We start from the raw sequence: 25,206 nt of genomic DNA, 5'->3' as shown, positions 1-25,206 counted from the left end.
AGTTATAGTCCTCACTGACAGCTGGTTAAACACACAAACAACTGCATCGACTTGAGTTTAATAAAACTTTCTGTGACACGTGAAGGAAAACATTTGCTATTTTTTTCTATTTGCAGAATCACTGGATCAAAATTCACCACTGAAAGTCAAACTCTTAAAAATGGTTTAGCTGGCAAGATAACATGATGGTAAAACTACATTAATAAATCTAAAAATCCTCTCAGTGCATGTGTAGCACCTTTTTACTGCACTACATTAGATATTAAATTTATTTACTCAGTAAAAAAAAACTCATGAATGTTGAAATGAACACTTCAGGAACCACGTAAAACCAAAACTATTGTTTTCTGCTATATTTCAGCAGTTAAGTGTGATTTGTTTCTGTTTGTACATTTTAGGTTCAGATTTTATTGTTTGGCTCCAAAAATAATCCTGTGAAAGAAAGAAAAAGTAGTTGGATTCCTTCATTATAATTTCATCTTGGACCTAACCCAGTGTCTGTCATCACCCCGGGAACTCCGAAAAAACTGAGATACAGAGTTCAATTTTTTTGTTAAATGACAAAAATGTATTTGCACAAAATTTATAATCTCTTAACTCCTTGATTATCTTATTTATCTATTTTAAACAGATAGTGGACAAACACATGATGCAGTACGCAGACAGCTGGCTGCTCTGGGCTCCGGGGCCCTTTGGATTCGGCCCTCAGGAAACCAAAGTCCGGCTGGAATCTCTGGATTTGCAGCTCGCTGCAGGCTGCTTGTCATGTACCTGTTCCTGTTTGCAGGTAACGTATTATTATGTCTTCATAAACACAAGACAAATCACTCTGGATATCTTAATACGATCTTTTCTGCTAACCATTGATCCATAAAAGCCGCAGGTCAAGTTGCAGTTTATTGGTTAGATTTCCTTCCCGACAGACCGGTTTGATCTGCAGCATCTGTCAACACTCAGCCATAACGTGACCTGGAAAAAACAAGAACATTTGGATTCTCGACATCCAGGTTTCATTTTCTACTTTGCTTCCTTTTCCAGCTGCATTTTGGTGCCAAAACATGACAGATTGCCTGTTGCATTAAAATAGAACAGGAAATGCTTTTTCCTGGTTTTTGAGAATAGACTACATTAAAAAACTTTTTAGTGTTAGTTATTTTCAAAAGATAAGCATGTGTTTTATTGTTAATGAATCCAGTGTCCTGTTTTCTAACCCTTCATCTGAAATGATTTCAGTTTGCTTAAATATCTTGTCTGCATGCAAAGACACAAACTTCCAAAATTACCTCTAACATTAAATTAGGTTTGGTATCTTGTTCTTTTCAAAAATAGATTTTTGGATCTAAAACATCTTTATTAGCTGTTCATCGCATGGAACAGACATTATGCTGCATCTCTTCATCAATTTACACATTTCCATTAAACCCAATTAAGGATTTTTTTCCTGTAAATATTTGCAGTTGCAATGTTTTATACATGAAACTCTTTTTTTTCCTGTGAAATAAATAGTTTAGAGAAAAAATGGAATCATTCTTGAGCATTACAGATGACTTTAGCCCTTGAAGCTCGGCTAATCCATCAAGCGGATGCCTGTGTTGTGAAACCTGCTCTGATTCTGTCAGTGTGGTTTCATGTTGACTTTAATAATTGCCCCTCCAGTTTTTTTTAATTACAATTTGCATCTTTCAGCACACACTTAGCTGCAGGCTGCAGATGTTGGCAGCACCAGCCGCCTGTCAGAGAGCACCTGAAGTGTTTAGTTAAGCACTTCATTATTTGGGTGAATGATCTCTTATCACTTATTGTTGTTACTTACATCTTCATTAAATGGTAACAGTTTACTTCCTCCTCTTCCTCGGAGCCTGAAATCTGCTCTTCCTTTGAGGTTGTGCTCTCGGGGTGTGTTATTGACACACGGACGTGCTATTTTACCTCTCCATTTACTTTATTTCACTTGTCCCGCATCCAAGGATAGCATATCTTGGAACTACTGTAAGGGTTACACACACACACACATGAACAAACACACACACACATAGCACACCTGGGGAAACATTCCTCCAGGGAAGTCATCAATCAGTTTTATGGCTTTCCCTGGGAAACTTTCCTCCCCTCCAATCAGGCCTCCCCCCATCCCGTCACCTCCACCCTCGGTCTCGATCCTCTTTCTTATATTTCCATCTGTATCAATTTTGGTTCACATCTGAGAACAATCCACTCAGACAATTAACCTCAGCCATTTTCTCCTCTTCCACCCAGGAGTAATTGGAGCGAACCGAGGAGTGTGATCTTTTTTCCTGGACGATACAAGATAAGACTTTACAACTGGCTTTCCTCCGTCGCCTCACTTCACCCACCGGCTGTTTAAAATCCCAAAGTGGAGGAAACACACCAAAAAATGTCCTCAAACAGCCATGAAGTGTTTCAAAGGAAAGCAGAATTTTAAGACTGCAGTGAAGCTGGAAAGTTGCCTCAGAGGAGAAAAAAATGGATCAACCTGTTCCAGTAAGTTCCCCCTCAAGCGTGTCGACATGGGTTTGGATGATTTAGTGTTTTCTCCAGATTTAATAACAATAAACACTAAAAAACTATTTTCAGATAAATGAAAACATTTGCCTGCCAAAAAAAAGAAATTGTGCTACCAGAGCTGGTGATCTCTCCTCTTCCTCACTTTCAGGCCTTTGTGCTCGCTGGTTTGCGTCTCGCTGAGGACACATGATTTTATTTGCATTAGATTTTTAGATCAAGTTTTTTTCTGTCAGATTTTACAATAACTGGATGGAATTGATAGCTCTGATAAAATGATGAATATTAAACTTTATCAGTGCGGTGAAAATTTTTTTCTCATTTTAAATTCTCATAGAAAATAGAAGAATTATAACTAAAATAATGAAAATGCAAAATACTCCCTTTGTGATCATCTGTATTTCGTATTAATAAACAGCAGCAGCGTAATGTCTTATTTCTAAGCGTGGCTCTAATTATTTGGATCATTTTAAATATTGACGGTGAAATAAAATAAAGTAGAAGGAAAGTAATTTCAGGAAAATTTAATTTTTTTCCTCCCAGATCATTTGTTAAATTATAATAAAAACTTACTTGTAAAAAGGCTTTGAGGTAGAAAGTTTTGTGTTTTCCCAGAGCAGAAGTATGACTGCGTGAAGCCGTAATAAAGTAAACTGAAGACGGATGAATAAGATTTATTTCTCCATACAAATTGGAAACGTGTCGGAGCAGGCGGGGGTTGCTTCACTCACCAAGTGCAGGAAAAAAAGATAAGATGTGAGATTACAACGATACCACAAGAGTTAACTAACGTTTATTATCCTTTTAAACCACCAAATATAAATGAACGGCTCCGGTCGGGGTGTTCTCGGTGTGTTCTGTGACGTGCGCCGGTTTGCCAGCGGCGCGCTGCGCGTCAAGCGGAACGGGACGCGGCAGCACTTGGCTCACCTTCACTGCGTGTGACAGACGCACCTCCCACCTGATGCCGTTAATTTACCCCCCCCCTCCACCTCCACCCCCCGTTCACCCCTCTCCTCGCTCCCGGTGTGTAGCCCCCTCCCGGTAGCTGCTGCTCCTCCGCAGACGCCGCAGGATCTGGATGTGCGGACGTTTCTCTGCGCTCCTCGCGATGATCAGGGAGAAGGAGAATCACTGAGACGCACATGGTGAGCGCGGAACGTTTGTTCCTTCTGTCCGAAACGTTTCTGGGGTGGGGGTGAAGTTTCTCCTCCGTTAGGGTCGTGCGTAAAGTCAGCGCGATGTTTGCGTCTCCGGCGCAACGACGGACGGAAAGGTTGAGGCAGAAATACGCAAAGTGTTTGCGTAATGTTGGCTTAAAATTGCGCCAGATTTGGCTTCATTAGTGCGTCGTGTTTGTGAATCTGAAGTGTTTATTAATTTAAAAATGACTGGACGGCCTGCGGTCACATCGCTGCTCAGCTGGAGCAAAGAAACTCCGCCGTAGACGCGTTTTTTTATTCTCATCTGATATTAAATATGAAAGTTTACAGACAAATATACAATTATTTCCATTTACTGCCACATTTTACAGTGAATTTAACGTCAATCTGATAAATGATTGTTTTTCTTACAACTCATGGCCGTGGACTCCACGTTTGACCTTTTTTGACAAGAAATCAGCCCTAAAGCGCCTTAATTCTAGTCACGCAAATTGTTCCTGCGTGTTTCCTGACCGGCCTCATGTTCATTATGAGCCTAACGTGTATTAAAAAGAACAACTCGGTTCGTTTTCTGCCACAGCAACGTAATTAAAAATAAAACGCCACAAGAAATAGAAATAAAAACACAAATTTTGAAATAGCTGTACTTGAATTGGGAAAACAGAAGAATAATTATCAAGATTTATCGATTGGAATTCCTGTTTTATTTATCAAACCGTGACTCCATGAAATAAAGTTAATTGACTGCCCTCATTTCTGGCAAACAAGTGCAATTAGTGGTGCAGAATGAAGGCAGGCCTCTGCTGTTAACTCCTGCCAGACTAAATATGATAAACATTAGTGTGTAATGAAGCGGGGCGTCCACTCATGACCATCAGCTCCATCAGGGGAACATGGTCATCCTGCTGCGTCTAGGCTGCTTTCCTTCTAAGGTCCGTCTGTGGGTCGTTTCTTTCCCTTTGCACCGCTTGAAAATCAACCAAATTTGCTTCTAAGATCCATTAAGAGGGCGTCGCCTACATTTTTAAGACATGTAGTTTTACAGTTGGGGGGCTCTGGTGTGTGTGACTGAAACAGGCTGATGTATGTCTTTATAATCTCATTACCATTTGTACCAGAACTGAGCCAACAAAAGAAATCACAGCTACGTTTTACTTGTTTTTGTGCTGCAGTATTTCTGTGTTTTTGTCTTTATTGATCTCCTGCGTGGATCCGATTGACACACAATCACCTTCACATGCCTCGGTCTCATTTCCACCGTGCCCCAGGTTTTCTTTGGCGTGTTTTCAGTATGGAATCACAATGATTTCATTCCCATCTGTTTTTTTTTTCCCCCCCTATTTAATATCAACATGTGAAGCCGGAGCTGCTGGAGAACGTCCTGCCAACTTACATGAGGCTGTGGGGGGGCGGGGGGGGTGACGACAGGGAACTCAGATATCAAATGTAATGTGTTTAATTATTTAAAACTCAAGTAAAGGGTCTCCTGGAGGTGCAGGCGGCCCCTGAGGGCCTGAAAACCGGCCCCCGGTTTCAGGTTTGGTTCAGGCGCGAGCAGGAATAATCCATTTTGTGCTGCCTTCACCTCCTGCATGGGACGCCCCACTAAAATTAGATTATTACACCTCAAACACAACTCCTGGAATCTGCCCTGTGTGGAGCCACACACACACACACACACACACACACACACACACACACACACACGGCCTACAGCCCTGTGTTGGATTTGTGACCCGCTGAGGACAATTGCAAATTAACAAAGGTGTCAGAGTTACACGGGCCGACAGGTGCGTTCGCTCGGCCTCTCACATGTAGGTTAGAAGTGAACGCTGTGTGAATGATGTTTATTTAAGGAGCCGAGCTGCCCTGAGGAATCCTGGGAAATCCTGGTGACGATCAGCTCCATAGAAACTCTGGATCCACCAGTCTGTTTGTGCAAACCGCAATTTAGTCTTCGGAAACGTATCACCAAGTAGCAGCAATTTGGATTATTTGCCTCGTCTTCCCGGCCAAGACGGCTGCCCGTGACGAGGAATGTTAAAACGTGTGAGACGGGGGCCAAATCCAGCTCATCTGCTCACCAGAACGGCTCCAGACCCAAACGGGCCCTCGGCCCCCCGAGCGTGAACGGGCCGAGGACACTTGACAGGTAGCAAGAAGGAATCACAGACAGGTATTTGTCTGATTTATCAGTGTGATTTAATGTCTTGAATCCGCTGATGCAGCAGAATAAAGCCCACAGGTCACCTGATCAGGATTTAAACCCATTGTTGTTTTAGATCTTCAGCGTTCAAACGGCTGTTAAAGGTGATTTAAGGAGAGTACGTACATTAATGAGATGTAGAAATTGAAGTTATCCAAAATATAGTTAATAAAAGACGACATCAAATGTGAACATGAGAATAAAACTCCTTAATTCCAGTTTTTTGCACCTATTTTTCTTCAGAAAACAGATATATTTGCAGCTCATTTGTAAAGATTCACTTTGACATTTTTATGTCGATGAATCCAAGCCGAATGGTTCGATGATGTCATCATATACCGCAATAAAAGGCGTAATCTTCCGAGCGGAGGTCAGTGAAGTTTCTTCTTGACTCTAATCTTTTATCCGCTCCACTTTCTCCAGATCTTCAAAACGCATTTTGGGTGCGATGAAGAGTAAAAGGAGATTGTAGACGAGTACAAAGGTGTGTCGGCGGGGGAACCCGAGCGCCGTCCTGATTCACGCTCCTCTGTTCGGCTATGCTGTAAACATGCCTCCAGGTTGTCAGCAAGTATTTTTCCAGCCCCTTGCCAGCCGAGCATAGCTGCTTCTAAAGATCACCCGCCGGAGATGTTGATCTCATCTTACCACTATTTGGCTGTATAAGCTTTTTGAAAGACACAGATTGGCTGCCAAGATATTTCAAGATCTTCTCTTTGAAGCTCGCTGTCTGCAAAAAATGGAGGCGTATTTGTATTTTCGGGGCTCTTTCTAACCTCATTTTACTGAGGGAATAGGAAGTATGGGATATTCAGTCCTTATGCTGATGTGAAATAGTGGCGGCGCTCATCTTTAGCGCGCCGTCCGACACCCCGGCTGTGTGAATTTATGGAGAATTACCATCGAAATGGAATCCGTTGGGTGCCAGACAGATGATCTGGTTTCGGAGGAAGGGAGTCTGGATTTGGCCAAGAGGGGCGCTTTAAAACCCCCAGGGGCCTCCCTCTCAGATGAGCATCCATTTATCACAGGCGTTGTAATGGGTCCGTGTTTAATTAGTCATGTAATGTGACAAAGACAAGACCAAGTGCATGTCATGGGAATGTTAAACAAAGAAGCCCTTTCTCTTTCAGCCGTGTGGGTTTCACGCGTCTCGTCCCTGCACCCACCCCCCCCACCGGCCTCAAACTCTTGCACCCCTTCCCTCAGTCTCCTGATAACCTTTACCCTGTTCACGATCCTTTCAACACGGTTTTCCCTTCGCACCCGACCGGGACAGCGGACACCACCTGAAACCAGAGACCCAATTAATCACCCAATCAACTGTAAGTCCTGGTTTTTATCAGGGCGCTGGGGTTCCCGCGGGGTATGTCTCAACACGTCAGGAATGACCAACCGAGGCATTCAGAACCCCGGGAATGTGTCCGGGTGGCACGGGGGGGGTCACGGTCGTACCGCTGCTCTGTGCTCCGAGCGTTTCCTGGGCCGTCCGATATTTCTGTGCTTTTGTTCCCAATCATGTTTGGCTGCTCCACTTCTGGAGTTCAGACGCAGCTGAGAGAGTGTTAGCCCCCCCGCACACTTGCCCTAACCCTAACCCCCCCCTGGAAGCTGTGTGGTCCCTGAGGGAAGCCTCATATTTCGGTCGTTGGCTAATTGAGCGGGATGACGAGGCCGGAGAGGCTCTCGTCCCGTCCTCTCCTACGGGTTGGGTTTATGCTGCCCTGCTGACTCTGCTGTCAGTGTCCAACGCTTGTTAGGGCGTCATCAATCTCCCAGCAGTTAGGAATATCCCCAGAACCCAACGAAGGGGGCAGGTGATAGATGGACAGGAGAGCAGAGGGAAGGTTGTTTGAAATCATGAAGGTAGAGTCTTGTCCGGAAGATGACGGAAAAGAAAGAAACAAGACCCACAAAGTACGAGTGAAAGGTGTTGAGTGCTTTTTGATGGTTTGAGCGGTTAAAAACGATAAATCACCAATTCCAGAGAAAGGACAGGCATTGTTGGGTTGGTGTACGTGCCAGAATTAATGCTTTGGCATCAGTTCCACCGATCAGCAGTTGTGACGGACAGGAAGCGGTTTGTCCGCGCTGCCGACGAACACAAATCTGTGTTTTGTCTCCAGCGCGGAAGCGTCCATGTAGGGCCTCAAAGCGAACACACATTTCGATCTATAAATCAGTTCCTACCATCCTGAGGACTAATCTTCCCCCACCCCCCGTCTCTTTTCTCAGACTCCCTGCTTCAGAACGCTTCACACTGCTCTTGCTCAGGCACGTCATTCCAACGCGGCGCTGACCGGCGGTAAAGTGATTTGAAAAGGAGAGCAATAAACGTGATGGATGTGGTCCAGCTCGGGGCTCAGCCCCAGCTGTCGGGCATGTTTTTTGTCATTTCAGACAGACCCACTGGGTGCGTGCCCCTCTTCACCCACACTCGAACAGTCTTTACAGGGTTGAAGGGGATTTTAAGATGGATGGGTTCCAAAAGACTGTCAAGGTCACAGGTTCGCACCAGTGGCCAACACTTCTGTGAAGATTGGAGATTACATTTTTACAGGATGAGATCTTTACTGGCATCTACTGAAATCCAATAAGGAGTAGTTGAAGTGATGCAGTGAGCTGGCATCGTGTGTTTCCAATAAAGGCACAGGTGGTCTATCTTGGATTTCCTTCTTTGGCTTCAAACGCAAGTCATATGCAAGTTATTATCTAACTCCCATGTTTTTCTTTTAGAAATAATCTCTTTTTTCTTCCACAGGCTGGATGACATGATGTTCCAACCCTTTTCCCCTCCCCTACCCCCGTCTCTGTTCCCCGTTTCCCTTATTCTCCTCCTGTTCCTGCCTCCATCCCTCGTGTCTTCATCCCTTTCCCATGCTCCCTTAAGCTGGACTTCCCCTCACGACCCCTGCTATCACCTTGACGGCCGACCGCGACACTGCCTGTCTGAGTTCATTAATGCCGCCTACAGCATACCGGTCAATGTTAGCCACTCGCTACAAGGACCCGACTATGACAGCAACATCACCACCTTGACTGACCTTCACAACCCCCATAACCTCACTTGCTGGATGGGCCAGAGAGGTTCTGACAGCGGGGAATGGGTCCTCACGCTGCCTCTGGGCCGCCGCTTTGAGATCACTTACATAAGTTTGCAGTTTTGCCAGCAGGGGGAACCAGCGAACCCCATTTCCATCTCCATCCTCAAATCGATGGACTACGGGCGCACTTGGAGACCGATGCAACACTATTCCAACGACTGCATGGGGGAGTTTGGGCTGCCCTCCCAGACGGTGGCCCGGACAAGACACCAAGAGACGGAGCCCCTCTGTTCAGACCCGCGGCCCCTCCAGAAGCAGAGGGGGGGCATGGTTCTGGCCTTCTCCACCCTGGATGGACGGCCATCCTCTCCTGATTTTGACCACAGCCATACCCTCCAGGACTGGGTGACGGCCACGGACGTCAGGGTGGTCTTCCACCAAGAAGAAGCCAAGGTGGGCAATGTAGATAAGAAGGAAGAAACACGATGGCGTGACGGTGCAGAGGCTGACCGAGGGACTGGGCTTCTGAAATATAGATCAGGCTACAAGGGACACACTGGAGATCGGGCCAATAAATTAAATACAGATGACATCCTGGGAGTTTTTGACACGGAGACTAAAAATTCAGAGAAGATAGGAAGAAACAAAGACAAGCAGGGAAGGAAGAGTCATTACAAAGGGTCAGGTCAAGATGAAGACGGACATAATGTGACCAGTAAGGAAGGGGGGATTAGCTTCAGCACAGACTTGCTCACCCCATCAAAGAAAGGCGGGAAAAGCAGAGGACATGGCCGCAAGAAGGACAACAGTCATTGGCTGCCTTGTCCTACTGGAGGTTGCAATTGGACAGTTGAGGGGCGGAGTAGGGGCAACAAGGGTCGGGAACTGAGGAAGAGGAGGAACAATAATCCCAACACCAAGCAGAGCTCCAGGAATCTGCAGGTGGCCCCGCCGGCCCCTGGTGTCTCTGGTGTCCCCTCACCTTTGGCCCTCTCAGACCTGCAAGTCGGTGGCAGGTGTAAATGCAACGGACACGCTTCCAGTTGTCGCCGTGACGACACCGGCCGAGCGGTGTGTGTTTGCGAGCATCACACAGCTGGGCCAGACTGTGATGTGTGTGAGGATTTCTACTGTGACAGACCGTGGCATCGAGCAACACCCAAGCACCCCAACCCATGTGTCGGTGAGTCACGCATGACCGTATCTGCTGCTCTCGGAGTCAAAGTCATTGTTGGACTCCAACCAACTCCAGCTTCTATCAGCTTTAACACATCAGTCTGAGCAACGGGTTTGCCTTGAGCTGTAGAACAAGATAGATACCCCACGGTTGAGGGGGGATCTAACGGTGCAAGAGGGTGTGCAGATACGACGGAGATCAGAGACAGATGGGCCATATGGCTGCAAATTAAGGAAATTAATACGATATTGAACAGAGAGCAAATGGATTTACAAAAGTTGTGTGGAAACAGTTCTGGTAACGATACAAGCGTTCTGGATCGGATCTAGATTATGGAGGAGAATGTGAGGAAGACCAGAGGAGATAGAGTCGCTGTAATCAATACAGGATGTGATGTCTTTGAACTATTGATGCTGGATAGGGCAAAGCCGTTTACATGTTGTTTACATGTTGTTTACATGTTGTTTACATGTTGTTTACATGTGTTCCTGTTAGACCGACCAGAGATGGTCGTCTTTCAGGTCCCAATCCAGAATTGAAAGAAGACTGTTTTCAGTCTGACAAAGAAATTTTGCATTTTAACCCCCATCTTGCACTTTTATCCTGTGTCCATCATCGTCTTCATCATTCATCTGCTGTGACCCAACGTCTGAGTCTAAAACACCTTCCATGACGTTCCTGATGCTCATATTTCTTATTTCAGCCTGCGAATGCAACGGACACTCCAACAAGTGCCGCTTCAGCATGGAGGTGTTCCAGCAGTCGGGCCGCCGGAGCGGGGGGGTTTGCCAGAAGTGTCGCCACAACACGGCCGGACGCCACTGCCAGTACTGTCAGAACGGATTCACCCGCGACCACAGCAAACCGCCCAACCACCGCAAGGCCTGCCAACGTCAGTCACTACGTGTGTCTGAATGAAGCCTATTCCTGGCAGTGTGTGTGTGTGTGTGTGTGTGTGTGTGTGTGTGTGTGTATGTGTGTGTGTGTGTGTGTGTGTGTGTGTGTGTGTGTGTGTGTGTGTGGGTCTGGACGCGTGTCCCGGTGTGTTTCCGTCTCCGTCCCGCCACCGGAGGTGTTTACGGCGTGAGACTGAGCAGCTATTCCTGTTAGAGGTAGACAGACAACAACACTGGAAACCCTCTGAGCCCCCACCTGTATGCCCATCGTTACCACCACCCGGCATCTGTCGTGACCCCTGACCTTTGACTGGTCACATGTCCTAAGTGACTGTGACACTGGGGAATGCTGGTGTGGAGGCTGGACCACCGGCCTGATACGTCCAGTCAATGAGGTGTCTCTGCGGCGGGCAGAGGGAGTGTTCACGGAGACTATACCAGAAGAGCCACAACATGTCCCACTCCTTGAGTTGATTGATTGATTGATTGATAGATTGATTGACTAAATGAGGCCAATCACTCCCATCCCGTTATAGTGACACATACAAAGCTCTACACAGTTAGATATATTGCAGGTGAATTCATGTCGGTTGTAAGTTAAACACATCTCTGTGCCGTCATTGGAGGAAGTTCTCTTTGTTTACCACACAACACATGTAATAAATAGTTTTTGCGGTGTTGGTGGGGGTCTTGTGTCTTTGCTCAAGGACGGTTTCTCAGGACGGGAGCTGTCAAGTCAGATTAAAAATGTCCTGGCGTTGATGGATGCTCTTCTAATCCCGTCTATTATCCTCTCTGTCCTGAACGCTGTAGTCACATAGTTTGGGATGTGTTTTAGCCAAATTTATCTTTAGTTGTATTCCACGTCGATTCAATGCGAGGCAGTCTTCAAGTCAGGGCAACTAGTATGATGCCCTCTACTATTGGTAATATGTCTCCTGGATTTTAGGGTATTTTTGCAGCACACAAGTCACCAGAAAAACACCAAAAACCTTAAACTTGTCTCCCTTTCGTTGGCGTCCTCAGCGTGCCAGTGCCATCCTCTGGGAGCGGTGGGCCGCTGGTGCAACCAGACATCAGGTCAATGTCTGTGTCGAGAAGGCGTGACCGGCCTCAGGTGTAACCGCTGTGCCCCGGGGTACCAGCAGGGCAAGTCTTCAGTTCGTCCGTGCATTCGTAAGTATTCAAAAGCATTAAACTAGCTGTGTGTTCAACTGTTGAAATGCTACGGTACAGATTCGGTTTAGATTATGAGTCTTTAAAAAGCTTCTCTGGACTCGACTCGTGACGCTCAGCTAAAATAAATCAGAGTTAACGGTTTGTTGTCTGTCACATTAAAATGACCTCTTTAATTTCTCCTTCAGCTTGATTTGCTGGTGACCCCAGTGGATTAAGCCTCCTATCGGGTTCACTAAGCCTTTATCACGTAGGGGCTCAACGTGAAAGGGGCCGCTGCTGTTCGGACTAATTTAGCCGTACCTCGCGGCGCGTCTCCTTTTCATCGTCCCTGGAGACGGTGTCCATAGCAGCGTTAGCATGAGCTCACCGCCGCAGGGAAACCTCATCTCCAGCTGATCTGGGATCAGCATCAGATCAAGTGAATTGTTGCTACTCGAATCCGACGCTAACGTCGGCCATGAGCGCTAATCCACGTGCACTAATTGCACGAGTGCCGACACCCGCGCAGACGCTGGTGCTGAGTGAGCCCCAATCAGGTGACATCGGGAGCCGAGCTTCACACCTGTCGTGTGGCTCCAAACGACCTCGTCGTCCGGCTCAGACTCATAACTCCTGCAGCGAAAGGAGTCAGTGAAAGAAAACCTTGTTTGTTTTTACTGCCTGAGCGTTTGAGGCTATGTTTAGCATGTGGTACACCCACCGCCACGCCCACCCAGGATGAGCAGACGGACCAACAGTCAGGCAGAAACAGGCCTGAAGGTGTGGAGGAATTAGAGTCAAATACAATCAAATCTTAACGACTTAATAAGAGAACCACAGCTAACCGTGGTCACAAATAAAACTGAAATTAATTTCTAACAAAGTTTTTTAATTGTTGAGAAATAAAAACATGACTAAGTGACATTTGAATATGTCACCTGTTGTCCCTAAACTGTTATTGATTTAAAGCTGAACTCCTGCTCAGCTAATTAATCTGGGCGATAGTTAGAGCTGCAGTGAATAAGAAGTGGCTAACATTTTAGCTCGTAACAAGAATATTTAGTAAATATATTTGACGGATAAGAAGACGTCTAAAATAACTCAGTTATATAAAAGTAAATCCATAGTTAGATTAAATCAATTTACTTCCTGAAAACTCATCTATTAATATCAATTTTGTTTAACTGAATTTTCAATGTGTCAGTGATGCTGATGCAAATCTTCTTTTTTTTTTAATTGTTGTTCAGCCTCATTCCTCCTCATATGATTAACTTTGACTAAACCAGTTAGTTAAATAATGAAGAGTTTTCCTAGTGGCAGGTTTATTATTATAAATATAAAACAAGGACAAGAAAAGTGAGTGAACTACATTTGTTGGTGGATTGTGTTGTATTGTTATAATGATTTATTAGGATACATGTGTTGTCTTTTTAATTCTCTTTCATTTTAATTCTCTTTCATTTTAATTCTCTTTCATTTTAATGTTCTTATTTCCTTCCGTGTTTATTTGATATCCAAAGAGTAAAAGAAGAAGCAGAACCAGAAACTAAAGTATCATAAAGGAACCAACATAAAACAAACTCCTACACATTTTGTACATGTTCACATTCAAAGCTTTAAATATGGGGGGGTCAGCCAGGGAGGAGGGTGTTGGGTGTCACTGGCCCAGTTGTGTCAGGCAGGACAACCTGCTGTCGTCTACACACACTTTTACAAGAGGCCTGGATAATGTAGGACCCCCGGCTTCACCGACACCAAGACAAGCAAACGTCACTGGACTCTGTTTGACTTTAGGATTAAAACCAAACAGGAAGTGATTGTTGGACCTTATTAAACGCCCAAAGTGACGTTGATGCCTCTGCATACCAGAGAGGGTTCTTGTCCCATAAAAACGGACCACACACACACACACACACACACACACACACTCACGTTGGGACACTGGCTTGTCGTCCATGCAGACACACACACACACACACACACACACACACACACACCGAGGTTCGTCCGAGCCTCACGGAGGTCGCTGCAACTGTTCCGTCACCTGTTTGATGTTTGTCTGCAGGCATCCAGGAGGTCGCCCCCACGCCGGCGTTCCAGCCTCAGTATGGCATCGGTGAGTGGAATCATGGGAAATAAACCGCTGGAGGTCGTTTAGTCGATCGTGAGTGGATGGGAGTGACAATCATGTTCCATTCAGAGGGGTTGTGTATTACAGTACCGACCAGCTACACAGCGCCTCCTAGTGGCGGCTGGAGGAACTGCAGTGCAGGTCATCTGTTAGTCACCTGATACTGTGATGACAAATCTAAGCAGCCATATTGTAATTAGGGGGGGACACATGTGCTGAAACGCTCGCGCCCAAACCAAACCCTCATGCGATGCGTTGTCCCTCCCCCAGCGGACGAGTGTGTGTCATACTGCCAGCCCCCCCAGGGCAAAGTCAGGATGAACCTGGACACGTACTGTCTCAAGGACTACGGTTGGTGCATGTTTTTTTTTATTTGTTGTTATTTATTGAAGCGTCCAATCAGGATGCAGGATTCTCTGATCAGCTGATCTGTTCCTCCAGTGCTGAAGCTGCAGGTCAGAGCGATGGCGCGCTCCGGACCCTGGTGGCAGTTCTCCGTCTCCATCCAGACCGTCTTCCGGACCGGATCCACCTCCCACGTTCGCAGGGGCCCCCACTCCCTCTGGGTCCCCGACCGCGACCTCAGCTGTGGCTGCCCCGCCCTCAGCGTGGGCCGGACCTTCCTTCTGATTGGTGCGGAGGAGGGGGAGCGGGACTGGGGCCCCGAGGAGAGCCGGCTGGTGGCGGACCGCTCCACCCTGGCCCTCCAGTGGCGGGAACACTGGAGCCCCAAGCTGAGGGGCTTCCGGGGGCAGGACAAGAAGGGTAAATGCCCCAGTAGATCCCCCAAAGACCTCCAGCACCACCGGGAGAAGACAAAGTCCGTGTCTGGGTACGTCCCCCCCCACCTGCTGCAGCACACACACCCCATCACGGACCGCAGGGGGGGGGCCACGGAGCAGAACCCTCACTCAGCCACGCCCACTGCCACGCCCACCCCACTGAAGGTCCAGGATGAGAAATAAAAACCAAGGAGATGTAAAAAGATGTTTTTCCTCCACTTCTCTGGTCTGGAGGACAATAAAAAGAGGGAAGTGTTCGTTTTTACGGCTGTCCCTGAAGGCCTCACTTTGTTTCCCCAGGCTGGAGAAACCACACACACACACACACACACACACACACACACACACACACACACACACACACACACACACACACACACACACACACACACACACACACACACATTTTAATTTCTAAGTCTTGCTTGTTTTCTCAGCAGTAAAATCTCAGATAATGAAAACGTTTTAAAACTCACTTAAAATTGCTGCCTTTGTAAAATATTATTAAAATAGTTTTATGACTTTTAATATTTTCTATTAAAGATTTTGAAAATTAAAGTCTGACTAAACTATGACTGCAAGGCCAGATTTTTTTTTGTCTTAAAGATTTATTAGGATTTGTTGAATCATATTAATGGACACACTCACACACACACACACACACACACACACTCACACACACACACACACACACACACACACACACACACACACACACACACACACACACACACACACACAGTCTGAAAAGAAAAATAACAAAACTAAAACTTTAAGACAAAGAATGTACAGATTTACCAAAGTAACACAAACATAAAGCTCCTACCTCACATTTGCTCCACAATAAAAATTAAAAAAATTCTTTCTCAAATTTACCAGATATTTAACGTATTTGAGATGACCTATTTTTAGCGTTTATATGAAATTCTACGCAAAGATTATGAATTCAAAATTTCCTTTTCTAACCTGTACCATTGTCTATATATATAAATTAAAATCATTATTTTACTGTATTTGTCCACAATTTACATTATTTTCTCCTAACATTTCTCATGTTTCTGCTTTTACTCAAATCTATTTATTTTCAAGAGTAAATCCCAGTCGAGCTCCAGATTATTCACTTCTTGCATGTTGGATATTATTTGTGGAAACTGACCCCCGCCATCCGGATCAGTCCGAGACCAAACTGTCCTCAGCCTGAAGGAATCCTGTGATCCGGTGGGAACCCAGATAGGGATCTAAAAAGCATCAGTCTGACGTGTGTGTGTGTGTGTGTGTGTGTGTGTGTGTGTGTGTGTGTGTGTGTGTGTGTGTGTGTGTGTGTGTGTGTGTATGTGTGTGTGTGGAGGGGGTTAAACAGTCCTGTTGTTTGGGTTGTGGTCTCGTCACTGATTGGTTGTGTGACTGTTTTCAGCCTGTGAATGAAAATAAAGAGTAAAATAGACCTGCTGACTGACCGGCGGCAGAACGAAGGAGTGTTCCTCCTCCTCCTCTTCCTCCTATTTTTTTAATGAGGTCCAAACAGGAGTGTCTCCAGAGCCACATGACCCAAAGAGAAGAAACTGACCCTAAAACACAAGCTTTAATTCAGATATAATAAATATAAGTTAAAATAAACATCAGTAAAATAATAAATTTTTAAATCACATTTTTGATTGGGTGTAATAAGTTCTCAGAAGTTGCAGATGTTGTTGTTTGTAGGTCAGACATACACAAGTTTAACTATTAAATAAAATGAATAAATAAATGATTTATTCACATCTTAAAAATCAGATATTTTTCTCAAAGACACAAAACTATAGAAGACTGATCTGTCATGCCAACGTCTTAATAAAACTGCAGTGTAACAGCTCTGTAGACAAGTTTAAAATTCTGCTTGACCACACCCACCTGTCCTGGACACGCCCACATGATATTTAACCCCGCCCCTTTGACCTCTAAAGCCTATTCCCTCTAGACAGAATACAAACCAGTTGGAAAATGAATTCATAACCTTATATTATTCTAATTTATTTTAATTATGGCTGTTCAGCAGGTATTTTCACATTTAGTTGTTCTTATGTGAGGAAAAAAGAGTTTATTTTATCAATAATGTAAAATCATTTTTTTATTTGTGCCTGATTCTGTTCGTTTGGTTTGTTTATTGTGTACACAGAAGAAAAGCATCAATCCATTGATTATTGATCCATCTAACTGTGAAATAAATGTTTGAACGTCCTTCTGGATCCTGTGTGTTTGATTGTGAACGCCTCGTGAGACGTTCACTGACCAACGTCAGCGTCGTGTTTCAACAAAGTCCAGGAACCTGAAACGCTGGAACTCCAGTCGAAGTCGTGTCAACAGCGATGACAAAGCAGCCATAACATTCTAACATGGGCTTCAGCGTGTGTGTGTGTGTGTGTGTGTGTGTGTGTGTGTGTGTGTGTGTGTGTGTGTGTGTGTGTGTGTGTGTGTGTGTGCAAAGCACCTGCTGCATTGCTGTAGGAAGCACCTGTCAGCGGTCATCTCCTTAGTGTAGCCCTGTCGACATCAGGGTTTGATCCTACAACGACACACACACACACACACACACACACACACACACACACACACACACACACACACACACATGCCTGTGTCTCCAGATTTGTTCACGTTGAACCACAGAACTCTCCTTCCTGTGGCACCGTGGACCTGTGGGGGCGGCAGAAGGCCAAGCCTCAGGTTCTTCTTCTGTGGTCTTTTTTGTGTGTATGTCTATGTGTGTGTGTGTGTGTGTGTGTGTGTGTGTGTGTGTGTGTGTGTGTGTGTGTGTGTGTGTGTGTGTGTGTGTGAGTGTGTGTCATGATGTTTACAACGTGCAGAAGAAACGCTTCCTGAGACTCCTCCTGCGCCGCGGCCAGAGTTCAACTAGACGTCTAGAAAACACACCTTAGTCTGTCACTTCCTCCTCAAACACTGGATACACACACACACACACACACACACACACACACACACACACACACACACACACACACACACACACACACACACACACACAGCCAGGGCTTCTGTTAACCTGAGAGGCGGCGGGTCAATCCCTGTGACCCGGCCGGCATCCCTTCAGACGCCGCAGACGCAGCAACCCGACTCCCGGCCAGATTAGAACTAATGAAGCATGGCAACGACACACACACACACACACACACACACACACACACACACACACACACACACACACACACACACACACACACACACACACACACACACACACACACACACACACACACACTGTACAATAGTCATGTTCACACCAGCAGCGTTTTCTGCATCTATTCGTTCCTGTCTGTGAGAAGATTGGACGAGGAGGTTCTGTTCAGGCACTCATCGGCCACCCCGATGCTCTGGGTTTAGGTTTAGGGTTTAGGGTTTAGGGTTAGGTTAAGGTTAAGGTCCTGTTGGATATTTTCTCCCTGAGGCTCTCATATTAACTTGAGTTCGTCCATTTCTTGTATTTCTGACCCGACAGCTTTAGTTACGTTACTGTTCAGATTACTTCCTGTCACATGTCCAAACGTGGTTGTTGGAACGTCGACTGGAGGAGAAAAAAACACAGAAAAATCTCTTGGATTAAAACACAAATAAACCTAAGAAGTTTAGCTTTTGTATTTTATTAATCCAATCTTTTTCTCTTCATGTTGTTCATTTCTTTTTGATCTCATTTATATTTAACTGGAGTATTTCTGTTTGAATCAGACTCAATTTACTTTTTATCTGTTTTGACAGACGGGTATGGAAGAGAATTTTTCACAATATGGCTTCAAACCTTTGACCAAAGTAAAAGATTGCAATTTCATCATCATTTCTGCTTTTCTTTGTTCACCGAAAAACAAAGAAACACCCGACTCGTCAAGAAAAAATCCCCTCGAATAATTCCTCAGATAATTACAGTTAAATCATCCTAATCATTCAACTCAATTCACAAACGGGTTTTTCTTCCATGTTCCAGGTGGAATTGATCGGTTATTTAAAACAGGTTTCCATCACTGATCCCTGGAGTAAACCTCCACGAAAAAACCAACAACTCTCTCCACAGCAGATAGAACAGATGAATGTGAATGGGTGTAAATAGAGCGTAAAGACGAGAGGAAAAAGGAAAGAAGGACGTCTTTAACCTAAACCATCGCTGCAGCGCCGCGACCTGAAGGGTCAGGCTGCTGGCGTTTGTTTCTCATTAGTCGGGGATTAGCTCATATCTGCTCTGATGGGAAACAGTGGAGGCTGAAAACAGGCGGATTCAAAACAAGACTTTTTATTCATTTTCCTTCACCGTCACACACCTGATCCTGACCCTCAGCCCGTCTGTCGGTCTGTTGTGGTTACCTCCAAAACAAGGTTTTAACAGAACGACTCCGACACGACGTGAGCGATGAATCTCCCCGTAACCGCGGCGACCCTCCCGCTGCAGGTGTGGACCAGTCGTCGGCTCTGTCTTCAGTCACACGCGTCTGGGACGTCTCCGGCCTCCTCGGCTGCGGGGTCTGGACCTCGTTCCGTCTTTGTAGTCGTCAGGCGGGACTTTATTTTGGCACCGCCGCGTTGGAGGAACAGCTGATTGATGAGGCGGGGGGCAGCGGGGCCATCCCGCCGTTTTCTCTCAGTTTGCAACTTGTTCTGGATGTTGTTATGGCGTCCTGACACGCCGGTTATTAGCGCCGCAGCGCCGGAGTCGGGGCGCGGGATTAGCCATCAAAAGGGAGAAAGGGGGTGTTTTGGGGTAAAAGGTTGGGGGGTAACTCTAGCCCGGCGTGCCCAGGTGGCGAGGTTGAAAGGAGATTCCCATGTGGTGTGTGGATGGGTCGAACACGGGCTGCGTGTGTGTTTGATTCTGGTGTGTGTGTGTGTGTGTGTGTGTGTGTGTGTGTGTGTGTGTGTGTGTGTGTGTGTGTGTGTGTGTGTGTGTGTGTGTGTGTGTGTGTGTGTGTGTGGGTGTGTGTGTGTGTGTGTGTGTGTGTTTGGAGGACTTTTATGGAGCGTGCACTTCGGGTGAACTCCGTCTAGTTGGATCTGAACCATGACCGATTGGATTTCAGGCCCGAGGAGGTGACCTCTGACCTTTTTACAACATCTGCGACCCTGAGTTTCAGCCTCACGTCACTCCCCGTGCCACCGGGACATCCACCTGCAGGATGCTGCCTTTTGTTTTTTACTTTTATTACTTTTTGACCTTTGCCTCGTGTCATGAAAAGGGTCAGGTTTGAATAATTTCGCATTTTTCCAGGAAAATCCTGTCAACATTTTCTGTCCAGGGAGTCCAGGGCGCAGGACTGATCCACACGGGCTTTAGATTTATTACACAAATGTTCAGGATTCGCTTCTATTTACTTCAAATTAGGGTTTGTGGTATTAATGCACAGGAAAACCCCAGAAATGTTATTATTGTTATTCCATACCTTATTAATGGTATACTGAATATTCCCTCAGTGTCATTTTCCTCCTTGTATGAAATGAGACTCCAATGATTGACGGTGTCACTTTTTTTATTGTACAAATTCTCCCTTGAGCTAAATACCTTTATTTGTGTCAAATATAAATATAAAAGAAATAAAAATGTATATAAATAAATCTAAATGTAAAATAAAAATGGCCTTGATGTCCAAACTCTTTCATGTTTATTACAACAGAATTTTTGACAAGGATTCAAAAAATGCCAAAAGAAGTCCAATGTTTTAACTATGAATACCTTCACTGATCTTCATTTTTAACACACACACACACACGCGCACACACACACACACACACACACACACACACACACACACACACACACACACACATTCTGCATCAAATGGAGGGTTAAGCTTAAAACAACACATTTTGTGTCATACCAAATATTTATTTTTAATGTAATAATTTTTTTAAGGAAGTAAACTGAATAAATCTGTCAAATCTGAGGGCTTTTGTTTTAAATGAGTGACCTTCTTTGGGTTTTTGTATTTAATACATTATATTTTCATTAGTTTGACCAACAAAAAAGGATTAAAAACAGCCTTCAGGAAATATGTCAATGGAATAAAATACAAAACTTTAACTTCAAATTTAAAAAAATTCTTACAAATACAACATTTTCGATATCAAAGACTTATTGTTGTTGAAAACGTGTTAACCTGATCAATCAATAATCATCTCTTAGTGTTAAGCAGCTCTTCACTCTCACCTGTAGTTCAGGTGAGCAGGGCTGTCATACCCCAGTCTGACCACAGGGGGCGTAAGGAGAGCTTTGTGAGCAGTCACACACAATGTGTGTTCACACCTCCCCTCCCCCACTCCCACCCCCCCAAAAAATTGAAGCAGGAAACCAAACCTCACAGCTGACAACTCTCACTTTCTAAAAAGACAAGCAGGAACTGCCTGATACCCGGTTGCCATGGAGATGCAGTCACCAGTGTGTTGCTGACCCATAACCGACCAGGCCCTGACCTCTGACCTTTGCAGATGCTGATCACACATACATGCAGTCATTGTTGGCAACGCTTGGCGGAATAATCCACCCAATAGCCCCTTCTGTCTTTACATCATGGGTCTGTTCTCCGGGAGGCGCTGACGGGTTTGTGGCTCCATCCTGGGACGAGGATGATCCGCTCCATCGGGCCGATTCACACGCATCACCTTGAGATGCTGATCCAAATCCACCCGGGGAAAAGAAACCCACCTGTTTGACGTGGAGTTGTCCGTGTCCAATCTGACGGTGACAGCAGCTGATCCACAACAGGAGCGTTCATGTCGGGCTTTAAGCACCGGGGTTTAGCCCGGACCCCAGCCGCTCTGATCGTGTTTGAAGCCCGACGGGGTCTGGCATCTCTCTAATCCTCTGTGAGCTGCAGGGAAGCCCACCATCATGTCAGATGCTGTCTAGACATGAAGAAGTCGTTCGTCACACCTGATTGGCTGATAAATCATCTGCCTTTCTAATCAGGTCTTATTTCCCTTTATTCAGTTTTAAAGACAAAATAGGTTCTTAGTAAATTAGAAACACTGAGAGGAATAAATTTAGAAAATAGATGTTGTGAAATAAAAAATACAAGCTGGAACTGAAACGGATGATTCAGCTTTTTGCTTCATTTTCTTGCTAAATCCAGAAGAAAAATACCTTTAGTAAAAAGTTGTTTCCATATTAATAATCATAAAATTGTAGTTCCAGATTCTAGCTGTGTGTCAGGGACACGTGGTGATCCGTTGTGTCTGGTAAAACAGAACCATGTTCTGAAACTGTCTGAAAGAGACGAAGCGGAAGGGAAGTTCTGTGGTGAGAGGCAGGAAGACGGACGTGATGGTTGCTCCAGTGGTTAAGCTGCACTGGTGTAATGTGTGGTGTAATGTGTGGTGTAAGCGTGAGACGGGGGGGGGTCAGATAATATACATGCATGTAAATGTTTTTCATCTCCACTCCGGGTAAACTCTGCTGGAAGAGGAATGACAGAGGAAACTGTTAATAAAGAAACACTTTATTGGAATCACAGCGAATCAACGGTGTGTGTGTGTGTGTGTGTGTGTGTGTGTGTGTGTGTGTGTGTGTGTGTGTGTGTGTGTGTGTATTACAAACATGTGGCTTCAACAGCACATCTAAGGCTCGGAACAGACGAGCTAACCCAACTGAACATGTATTATTCTATAACTTATTTTGTACCTTTTTTGACATCTGAACAAGAAAACTAACTGAAACGTATTTTTGGCAAACATGTGGTGCATCCAGAACCCCTGAGGTTCACCCTCTGGTGACCTGAGGTTCACCCTCTGGTGACCTGAGTGGTGACGACCGAGGTGGTCGCCGGCGCCCGGTTCCTGATCTTCACCTCGCGGTTCATCTGGCACCACACACACGGGTAGCACCACCATATCTTGCAGCAGTCATCGCAGCACGACCCCTAAAGGTAGAGAAACACGGAAAGTGGGGGGAGTAAATCAAATTGCCCAAAGGAAGTGTTACGACTCATAGCTGATTCCCTGTTTCTCATTGTGATGTTTTATTTGTCCCAAAAGCGAGCCTCACGGGGATGTTGTGCTGGTCTCTGATGGAGGAGCGGAGCACGCAGGACACGATGCAGCAGCAGTCCAGCAGCGGCAGGCAGCAGCACCACCCGTGTCTGGAGGCCGTCTGACACTGCATGCAGGGGAAACAGAAGAGGCCGCAGCAACCTGGATGGGAGAGGAGGAAAAAGAAGAGTCCATGACGTCTGGCTTCATTAGAGCGATTCACAAGGAATGTGACGTCAGACAAGAGGAAACAACCCTCAGTTCCTGTCAGCTTGACTCTGTTTTATCATTTTTAACAGTATTTATTATAAATCCGTACATTACTTCCTGTGTGGACTTACAGGTTTCCATATCAGTGCAGCAGTCACACACGCCGGTGGTCCATGTGTGGGGGCTTTGGGTGGTGGTCACCACTGATACCACCTGAGTGGGCTGCTGCTGCATGGGGGGGCCGGACCACTGGGAGGCAGTAATGACTGGGGCGTACTGGGGCTGGAAGGTCATGTCTGGTTGATCACTGCCTGGAGGAACAAATAAAGCAAAACGAAATGAGATGAAGCCTCTCATAATCAGCTTCAGCAGGAAAAACCTAGTGGAGAAAAACACAGATGCTTGAATAACCTCTACACTTGGACTTTATTAAATAATAATAGATTAATTACATTTAGCTCCTAAAAACCATCCATCTCCATCTCTGTTAATGCTACAAGTCTACAGGACCTGTTTAATACTCATTTAAATCTACTTTTTCTGCAGGACACGTCATTTATTTCATGAAAAGCTGCAGGTGAAGCGTCCTTATTAATTAATAAAACTTTTATTACCTCACATGAAATAAGATTCCTCCAACAGCGCTTTTTATAACCTGATGGTGGCTCCCAGGAACCACAGGAGCTCCACGCTGTTAGCAACATGCTAACCCTGTCTGTGTTAATATGAACGCTAAGGTAAATTATAGACATCGTTACTAGTTTCTCCACATTTCCCTGTCATTAATTTTCAGTTTCCAACAAAATACTGTGAATTTTTTTAACATAACGTAATTTTATATTTCGTAGCTAAATTGTTGTTTTCACATGTTAATCCACCAACAGGTGGATTTCAACATTAAATAAACCACTAACAAAATTATACGTCGTAAATTGGCTGCTAATTTTCTTCTTTTTTTAAAGATGATTATATGAATTCAGTTTGACTCTACCTTGCCGTTATTTCCAGGTTAGTGAACCTTAGAGCAGGAACTCAAAGTGTTCTAAACGGTGAGTTTCTGTTTCTCATGAAATCCTCCCTCCCCCGTTCAAACGCGTTCACTCCCCCAGAAAAGAAAAATCATGCAAATCTTTCTTAGTATAAATTTTTTTTAAAAATTCTAATGACGCATTAGTGTTTATAGTCCACTGAAAATACAGTTTTTATTAGGTTAAAAATGCAGGCTATTTTAATTCAAAGTAACGGCAGAACTTTCACGTAATTGAATACTGAATGTTGGATGGAAGAATTTGTCTTTTAGCCTTATTTTGAGTATTTTTTTATTTGTAATGTGAGCGTTATTTACATTTTATTCAAGTATTTACTGGTGCACTATTTTCGCCACCCTTTTACTTGTAATACCTAATGTGTACAGTAGGGGGAGTATGCGCTAAGGAGTTCTGGGTGAAATGAGCAAGAACTATTTTTCTTTTAAAACCACAGTTAAAACACGTAAAAACGGACCACTTTTTGTATGTAGTATTCCTCCTGTAAAAAAAAAATCAAAAATAGGAAAAAAAACACAACTCAAATAATGAATCGGACATGAGCAAATTTTTTTCTTTAAGCGTGACGCCGTTGAACATACAGTCACGTGACACGGAAGTAAACGTCAAGTATGAAAATGAGCAGAGATTCAACGACACTCATAAGAAAGTTGTAAGCGCCCTCTTCAGTATATATATGTGACCGATGTATGTTACATATATACACATTATATATACACATTATATATACACATTATATATACACATTATATATACACATTATATATACACATTATATATATACACTATATATATACATTTTATATATATATATATATATATATATATATACAGTATACAGTATAGTCTCAGAATGAGTCTCAGAACACGGC

At 44.8% G+C, this 25,206-nt stretch overlaps 2 protein-coding genes across 9 annotated transcripts; one reads left to right on the top strand and one right to left on the bottom strand.

Moving 5' to 3' along the window:
- Positions 1-77: 77 nt before the first annotated feature.
- ntn5 (netrin 5) lies at positions 78-15,814 on the top strand. Of its 7 annotated transcripts, XM_068307727.1 has the most exons (11): positions 92-188; positions 399-787; positions 924-1,007; positions 2,257-2,502; positions 8,128-8,545; positions 8,654-10,119; positions 10,817-11,005; positions 12,036-12,185; positions 14,233-14,283; positions 14,569-14,649; positions 14,740-15,814. In XM_068307727.1, the coding sequence occupies exons 6-11, from the start codon at positions 8,664-8,666 to the stop codon at positions 15,261-15,263; spliced, it is 2,451 nt and encodes an 816-aa protein (XP_068163828.1). In that variant the 5' UTR covers positions 92-188; positions 399-787; positions 924-1,007; positions 2,257-2,502; positions 8,128-8,545; positions 8,654-8,663; the 3' UTR covers positions 15,264-15,814. The 7 variants fall into 7 exon arrangements, with proteins under 7 accessions (XP_068163827.1, XP_068163826.1, XP_068163829.1 ...); XM_068307726.1 differs by having other exon boundaries at positions 78-787; positions 8,293-8,545; XM_068307725.1 differs by having other exon boundaries at positions 78-787.
- A 6,717-nt stretch (positions 15,815-22,531) lies between these two features.
- On the bottom strand, positions 22,532-24,370 carry ponzr1 (plac8 onzin related protein 1). Of its 2 annotated transcripts, none has more exons than XM_068308373.1 (4): positions 24,280-24,370; positions 23,420-23,599; positions 23,095-23,240; positions 22,532-22,969 (listed from the first exon to the last, which is right to left on the bottom strand). In XM_068308373.1, the coding sequence occupies exons 2-4, from the start codon at positions 23,580-23,582 to the stop codon at positions 22,832-22,834; spliced, it is 447 nt and encodes a 148-aa protein (XP_068164474.1). In that variant the 5' UTR covers positions 23,583-23,599; positions 24,280-24,370; the 3' UTR covers positions 22,532-22,831. The 2 variants fall into 2 exon arrangements, with proteins under 2 accessions (XP_068164474.1, XP_068164475.1); XM_068308374.1 differs by lacking the exon at positions 24,280-24,370 and adding an exon at positions 23,903-24,003.
- Positions 24,371-25,206: the final 836 nt, after the last annotated feature.

This window comes from Antennarius striatus, chromosome 23 (assembly GCF_040054535.1).
Source record: "Antennarius striatus isolate MH-2024 chromosome 23, ASM4005453v1, whole genome shotgun sequence".
NCBI lineage: Eukaryota > Metazoa > Chordata > Actinopteri > Lophiiformes > Antennariidae > Antennarius > Antennarius striatus.
Note: the sequence above shows the minus strand (reverse complement) of the source record. Positions and strands in the feature narration are given on the sequence as shown.

Excerpts from the sequence above, each read along its gene's own strand:
- ntn5 (XM_068307726.1), top strand. The coding sequence starts at position 8,664 with ATGATGTTCCAACCCTTTTCCCCTCCCCTACCCCCGTCTCTGTTCCCC. Across the intron at positions 11,006-12,035 it reads CCACCGCAAGGCCTGCCAAC|CGTGCCAGTGCCATCCTCTG; the intron begins GTCAGTCACTAC and ends TGGCGTCCTCAG. Across the intron at positions 12,186-14,232 it reads TTCAGTTCGTCCGTGCATTC|GCATCCAGGAGGTCGCCCCC; the intron begins GTAAGTATTCAA and ends GTTTGTCTGCAG.
- ponzr1 (XM_068308373.1), bottom strand. The coding sequence starts at position 23,582 with ATGACCTTCCAGCCCCAGTACGCCCCAGTCATTACTGCCTCCCAGTGG. Across the intron at positions 23,241-23,419 it reads CTGCACTGATATGGAAACCT|GTTGCTGCGGCCTCTTCTGT; the intron begins GTAAGTCCACAC and ends TCTCCCATCCAG. Across the intron at positions 22,970-23,094 it reads GAGACCAGCACAACATCCCC|GGGTCGTGCTGCGATGACTG; the intron begins GTGAGGCTCGCT and ends CTCTACCTTTAG.